The sequence below is a fragment of the Ictalurus punctatus genome, chromosome 7, assembly GCF_001660625.3.
Source record: "Ictalurus punctatus breed USDA103 chromosome 7, Coco_2.0, whole genome shotgun sequence".
Classification (NCBI taxonomy): Eukaryota; Metazoa; Chordata; class Actinopteri; order Siluriformes; family Ictaluridae; genus Ictalurus; species Ictalurus punctatus.
This window is the reverse complement of record NC_030422.2, coordinates 34,917,600-34,925,099: the sequence shown is the minus strand read 5'-3', so window position 1 is coordinate 34,925,099 and position 7,500 is coordinate 34,917,600. Positions and strand designations below refer to the sequence as shown.

The following is a 7,500-nucleotide window of genomic DNA, read 5'->3' as shown; positions in this document are numbered from 1 at the left end:
TACTGATCTACTGTACTGAACCTCGGGACTGATCCACGGTACTGATCCACTGTACAGATCCGCGGTACTGATCCGCGGTACTGATCCGCGGTACTGATCCACTGTACTGATCTACGGTACTGATCTACGGTACTGATCCACGGTACTGATCCACGGTACTGATCCACTGTACTGATCTATGGTACTGATCCACTGTACTGATCCACTGTACTGATCTACTGTACTGATCCTCGGGACTGATCCGCGGTACTGATCCACTGTACTGATCCACGGTACTGATCCACGGTACTGATCCACTGTACTGATCTATGGTACTGATCCACTGTACTGATCCACTGTACTGATCCACGGTACTGATCCGCGGTACTGATCCACGGTACTGATCCACTGTACTGATCTACGGTACTGATCCACTGTACTGATCTACGGTACTGATCCACTGTACTGATCTATGGTACTGATCCGCTGTACTGATCCACTGTACTGATCCACTGTACTGATCCTCGGGACTGATCCACTGTACAGATCCGCGGTACTGATCCGCGGTACTGATCCACTGTACTGATCCACGGTACTGATCCACGGTACTGATCCACGGTACTGATCCACTGTACTGATCTATGGTACTGATCCACTGTACTGATCCACTGTACTGATCTACTGTACTGATCCTCGGTACTGATCCACTGTACTGATCCACGGTACTGATCTACGGTACTGATCCACTGTACTGATCTATGGTACTGATCCACTGTACTGATCCACTGTACTGATCTACTGTACTGATCCTCGGGACTGATCCACGGTACTGATCCACTGTACTGATCCAGGGTACTGATCCACGGTACTGATCCACTGTACTGATCCACGGTACTGATCTACGGTACTGATCCACTGTACTGATCCACGGTACTGATCCACGGTACTGATCCACTGTACTGATCTACGGTACTGATCCACTGTACTGATCCACTGTACTGATCTACGGTACTGATCCACTGTACTGATCTACGGTACTGATCCACTGTACTGATCTATGGTACTGATCCACTGTACTGATCCACTGTACTGATCTACTGTACTGATCCTCGGGACTGATCCACGGTACTGATCCACTGTACTGATCCACGGTACTGATCTACGGTACTGATCCACTGTACTGATCTATGGTACTGATCCACTGTACTGATCCACTGTACTGATCTACTGTACTGATCCTCGGGACTGATCCACGGTACTGATCCACTGTACTGATCCACGGTACTGATCCACTGTACTGATCCACGGTACTGATCCACGGTACTGATCCACTGTACTGATCTATGGTACTGATCCACTGTACTGATCCACTGTACTGATCTACTGTACTGATCCTCGGGACTGATCCGCGGTACTGATCCACTGTACTGATCCACGGTACTGATCCACGGTACTGATCCACTGTACTGATCTATGGTACTGATCTACGGTACTGATCCACTGTACTGATCCACTGTACTGATCCACGGTACTGATCTACGGTACTGATCCACTGTACTGATCTACGGTACTGATCCACGGTACTGATCTACGGTACTGATCCACTGTACTGATCTACGGTACTGATCCACGGTACTGATCCACGGTACTGATCCACTGTACTGATCTACGGTACTGATCTACGGTACTGATCCACTGTACTGATCTACGGTACTGATCCGCTGTACTGATCCACTGTACTGATCCACTGTACTGATCCTCGGGACTGATCCACTGTACAGATCCGCGGTACTGATCCGCGGTACTGATCCACTGTACTGATCCACGGTACTGATCCACGGTACTGATCCACGGTACTGATCTATGGTACTGATCCACTGTACTGATCCACTGTACTGATCTACTGTACTGATCCTCGGTACTGATCCACTGTACTGATCCACGGTACTGATCTACGGTACTGATCCACTGTACTGATCTATGGTACTGATCCACTGTACTGATCCACTGTACTGATCTACTGTACTGATCCTCAGGACTGATCCACGGTACTGATCCACTGTACTGATCCAGGGTACTGATCCACGGTACTGATCCACTGTACTGATCCACGGTACTGATCCACGGTACTGATCCACTGTACTGATCCACGGTACTGATCCACGGTACTGATCCACTGTACTGATCTACGGTACTGATCCACTGTACTGATCCACTGTACTGATCTACGGTACTGATCCACTGTACTGATCTACGGTACTGATCCACTGTACTGATCTATGGTACTGATCCACTGTACTGATCCACTGTACTGATCTACTGTACTGATCCTTGGGACTGATCCACGGTACTGATCCACTGTACTGATCCACGGTACTGATCTACGGTACTGATCCACTGTACTGATCTATGGTACTGATCCACTGTACTGATCCACTGTACTGATCTACTGTACTGATCCACGGTACTGATCCACGGTACTGATCCACGGTACTGATCCACTGTACTGATCCACGGTACTGATCCACTGTACTGATCCACGGTACTGATCCACGGTACTGATCCACTGTACTGATCTACGGTACTGATCCACTGTACTGATCTATGGTACTGATCCACTGTACTGATCCACTGTACTGATCCACTGTACTGATCCTCGGGACTGATCCACGGTACTGATCCACTGTACAGATCCGCGGTACTGATCCGCGGTACTGATCCGCGGTACTGATCCACTGTACTGATCTACGGTACTGATCTACGGTACTGATCTACGGTACTGATCCACTGTACTGATCTATGGTACTGATCCACTGTACTGATCCACTGTACTGATCTACTGTACTGATCCTCGGGACTGATCCGCGGTACTGATCCACTGTACTGATCCACGGTACTGATCCACGGTACTGATCCACTGTACTGATCTATGGTACTGATCTACGGTACTGATCCACTGTACTGATCCACTGTACTGATCCACGGTACTGATCTACGGTACTGATCCACTGTACTGATCCACTGTACTGATCTACGGTACTGATCTACGGTACTGATCCACGGTACTGATCCACTGTACTGATCTATGGTACTGATCCACTGTACTGATCCACTGTACTGATCTACGGTACTGATCCTCGGGACTGATCCGCGGTACTGATCCACTGTACTGATCCACGGTACTGATCCACGGTACTGATCCACTGTACTGATCTATGGTACTGATCTACGGTACTGATCCACTGTACTGATCCACTGTACTGATCCACGGTACTGATCTACGGTACTGATCCACTGTACTGATCCACTGTACTGATCTACGGTACTGATCCACGGTACTGATCCACGGTACTGATCCACTGTACTGATCTACGGTACTGATCCACTGTACTGATCTACGGTACTGATCCACTGTACTGATCTATGGTACTGATCTGCTGTACTGATCCACTGTACTGATCCACTGTACTGATCCTCGGGACTGATCCACTGTACAGATCCGCGGTACTGATCCGCGGTACTGATCCACTGTACTGATCCACGGTACTGATCCACGGTACTGATCCACTGTACTGATCTATGGTACTGATCCACTGTACTGTTCCACTGTACTGATCCACGGTACTGATCTACGGTACTGATCCACTGTACTGATCTAGGTACTGATCCACTGTACTGATCCACTGTACTGATCTACTGTACTGATCCTCGGGACTGATCCACGGTACTGATCCACTGTACTGATCCAGGGTACTGATCCACGGTACTGATCCACTGTACTGATCCACGGTACTGATCCACGGTACTGATCCACTGTACTGATCCACGGTACTGATCCACGGTACTGATCCACTGTACTGATCTACGGTACTGATCCACTGTACTGATCCACTGTACTGATCTACGGTACTGATCCACTGTACTGATCTACGGTACTGATCCACTGTACTGATCTATGGTACTGATCCACTGTACTGATCCACTGTACTGATCTACTGTACTGATCCTCGGGACTGATCCACTGTACTGATCCACTGTACTGATCTATGGTACTGATCCACGGTACTGATCCACGGTACTGATCCACTGTACTGATCCACTGTACTGATCTACGGTACTGATCCACTGTACTGATCCACTGTACTGATCTACGGTACTGATCCACGGTACTGATCCACGGTACTGATCCACAGTGGCAGGCCTGTGTTGTTCTGAATTATGTAGAACCTTCACTTTTACTTAAAATTAAGGAAGTAGTTTAATGCTGCAACATAACTTTATTAATCAGGAAACTTTGTGGCTACGCAATGACAACACAATACGGTTAGCTGGAATTTCATTATTAATGTTGTTCTGGGTGTGTGTGTGTGTGTGTGTGTGTGTGTGTGTGTGTGTGTGTGTAATGACTGCCAGAGTGCAGTAGTGTGTGAACTGTCTGTGCAGTGCGAGGACATTCCAGCGTCGGGTGTGGTCTCTCTCTGTCTCTCTCTCTCACTGTGTGTGTGTGTGTGACTCACACAGGGTGTGTCCTCACTCTCACTCTCCCATTTGTAATTCTCACACACACCTAAAAATGACTCTGTGGACTCACCTGTCTGTCTCCCATCACCACAGACAGGCAGACAGATAGACAGACAATACAGTAGCGACGTGACGTCATAATCGAATACACAAATTAAAGTGTAAAGGAGGGCTGTTTTGTTCTAAACAGCGCCTTTGTAAAATGCCAATTCCGCCCCCCCCACACACACACGGGCAGTGGCTGAAGCTCCGCCCCCTGAGCTGTATTCCCGGCGGTAGGAGTGTGTGGCTCTTCCGCGATCTGGAGCCGAGAGGAGAAGTGCGCACTTCAAACACACCGAGCGGACACACACACACACACACACACACACCTACCGAGCGGACACACACACACACACACACACTCAAACTTTCTGATTTTGGATTTTATTTCTTTCGAGTTTTATTGTCAGTGAAGAAAGAAACAGCGCGCGTTCACGATGAGCGCGCACGGGACACCTTCCTCGCGCTTTCCTACCGTGTCGCGCGGATCGACCATGCGCGTCACCGACCAGATGTTCGTGTCCGGAAACGGCTTCCAGCCGGACCTGAGTGAGAACTTAATGCAGCAGCAGCAGCAGCAGCAGCAGCGCTATATTTACAGCATGAAGACTCAGGAAAGGTGAGGAGCACACACACACACACACACATTAACACAACAAGACACTAACACACACACACCAACACACACACACTCTGAATTTGGTGTTTCACATGAAAGAGAAAGTAAAGCTAAAACACTCATCACAGAGAGTGTGAGAGAGAAAGAGAGAGTGTGAGAGAGAGAGAGTGTGAGTGAGAGAGAGAGGGAGAGAGAAAGAGAGAGTGTGAGAGAGAGAGAGTGTGTGTGTGTGAGAGAGAGTGTGAGTGAGAGAGAGAGGGAGAGAGAAAGAGAGTGTGAGAGAGAAAGAGAGAAGGAGAGGTTATGGGTTGGAGTTGGGGTTGTAGTGAGGTGCAGTTTAACGTAAACAGTGTATTAATAATTATGACAATGGAATGTGATAGTATTACAGAAGTGTGTATGTTTGTGTTTGTGTGTGTGTGTGTGTGTGTGCGCGCGCGTGTGTGTAATGAGCTCCACTGTGTGAAACTTTCCCCCCACTCACTCTGAAATGGATTCTTCCACCTTCAGTTAGGTAAATAGAAGGTGTACCAAGCTCCCCCCTCTGTTCAGGAATGGTTTGTTCCTAGGGTCGTCTCTTATATCCAGAACAGGAACGCTGTTGTTCCTGACACAGTGACCTTTGACCTTTTGTTCCTGATGTAGCTGTGAGTTGTGAGTTTTGGGTACATTAACGTTGCTGCGGTCGTAAAGACAGAGTGTCTCATTCCGGCCGGATCTCACACAGACAGGTCCGCCGGTCTGATCCGTACAGGTCCGGAGTGTGATAGTGGAGTAGGCAGGGATGATGGTGTGATTGATGTGTGTGTATGTGTGTGTGAGGGTGTGTGTGAGGGTGTGTGTCTGTGTGTGTGTGTGTGTGTGTGTGTGAGTGAGTGAGTGTGTGTGTTTGTGTGTGTGTGTGTGTGTGTGTGTGTGTGTGTGTGTGTGTGAGTCAGACAGCGTATTTAGCTTTCAGTTTGTTTTGTTGTGGCTAGTTTGAATTTTCCCAGCAGCCTCTGAGTCACAGCTGATTTGTGTACAGATTAAGAGGATGAAGTTTAAGATTAAATTAAAGGTTTAATCTGTGTTGATGTGTGTGTGTTTGTGATAGGCCAATCAGCTGAATAGTGGGTTGCGCCACCAAGTGAGCAGACGTAAAATGCATTCTTGGTGAGCGCCACCTATCAGGCAGGTGTGAATTAGCTGAAGGCGATCAATCGTTTCACGTCCGGTGTGAAAGCGCCTTAAAGGAAACCCCGACTGTGAATACTTGTCTGGATTATTAGATTAACGCTGACATCCGCTATATAAATCCGCTACACAAAAACAGACTAGATGTCAGGTTTCTAAAAAACTTTGATAAAAATCCTTGCACTCGTAGGCCGCCATTGCTGTTTACATCGCAGTGCATTCTGGGTAGTGACGTCAAATGGTTGCAACGTTCTCTAATATCAATAATTTTAGAGATCATCAGCCATCTCTCACTTTATCCTGTTAAAATTCCCACGGCCCACCAGCACGCTATCGCCAGGTTATTAGCAAATCTATGCTATCTACAGCTTCTGTGTGTATGAAGACACATATCTTTGGACAGCTGAGATTCTTGAGATTTGATTGATATAAACCGTTTTGAGATACAATCACAGTAGCAGCTACAATCAGTGTCTCTGTCAGACCTCCGATATACAAACAAACACTTCCGAAACGGAGGAAACTCGCCTCATATGAAGCCTCATAGTAATCCTCTGATCCATACCATCCTGACAAAAACATTCTCGTTACACCGGCAAAGGTCCAAACAGAGTGTGTATGTTCTGCGGGACTGTGTATGTTCTGTGCCTGTGTGTGCGCGTGTGGGCCAGAGCGAAGCGGGTTCAGTGTGGGGTATGAGCGGGTTCAGGGCCAGAGGGAAGCGGGTTCAGTGTGGGGGATGAGCGGGTTCAGGGCCAGAGTGAAGCGGGTTCAGTGTGGGGGATGAGTGGGTTCAGGGCCTATGTAATAGGCTATGGAAGCGGGTTATGTAATTTTAATGCCCTGATTTGTTTCAGCTTCTTATACAAACAGATCAGAAATGAAAGGAAAAGCTGTGTTATTATTAATCATAAATACAAACAAACATTATTGTACATGAAGTTTAGAATATTTCTACAACATTAAAGGCACTATGAGTCAGGTTAGTTAATGTGCATATTTAATATTAAGCACATTAAACTTAGCATACCGAATTATTTTCAAAGCATCATCTTTAGAACTTTAAAAAACAAATTCTCTAAAGTTTAAAAGTGAATTATAAAATGTTGTGTTTATAATCGTGTAAAATGACACGTAGACAATAATTGTAAAATGGTGCAGTGACA

At 47.1% G+C, this 7,500-nt stretch overlaps 1 protein-coding gene across 2 annotated transcripts in view; it reads left to right on the top strand.

Moving 5' to 3' along the window:
- The first annotated feature begins 4,800 nt into the window (after positions 1-4,800).
- dspa (desmoplakin a) overlaps positions 4,801-7,500 on the top strand; it is a 43,618-nt gene continuing 40,918 nt past the window's right edge. The window contains exon 1 of one of the 2 annotated variants that reach the window (XM_053681749.1): positions 4,801-5,161. In XM_053681749.1, coding sequence (XP_053537724.1) covers positions 4,980-5,161 — 182 coding nt within the window. In that variant the 5' untranslated portion in view covers positions 4,801-4,979. The remainder of the gene's footprint in view (positions 5,162-7,500) is intronic. The other variant, XM_053681750.1, reaches the window with a different exon arrangement.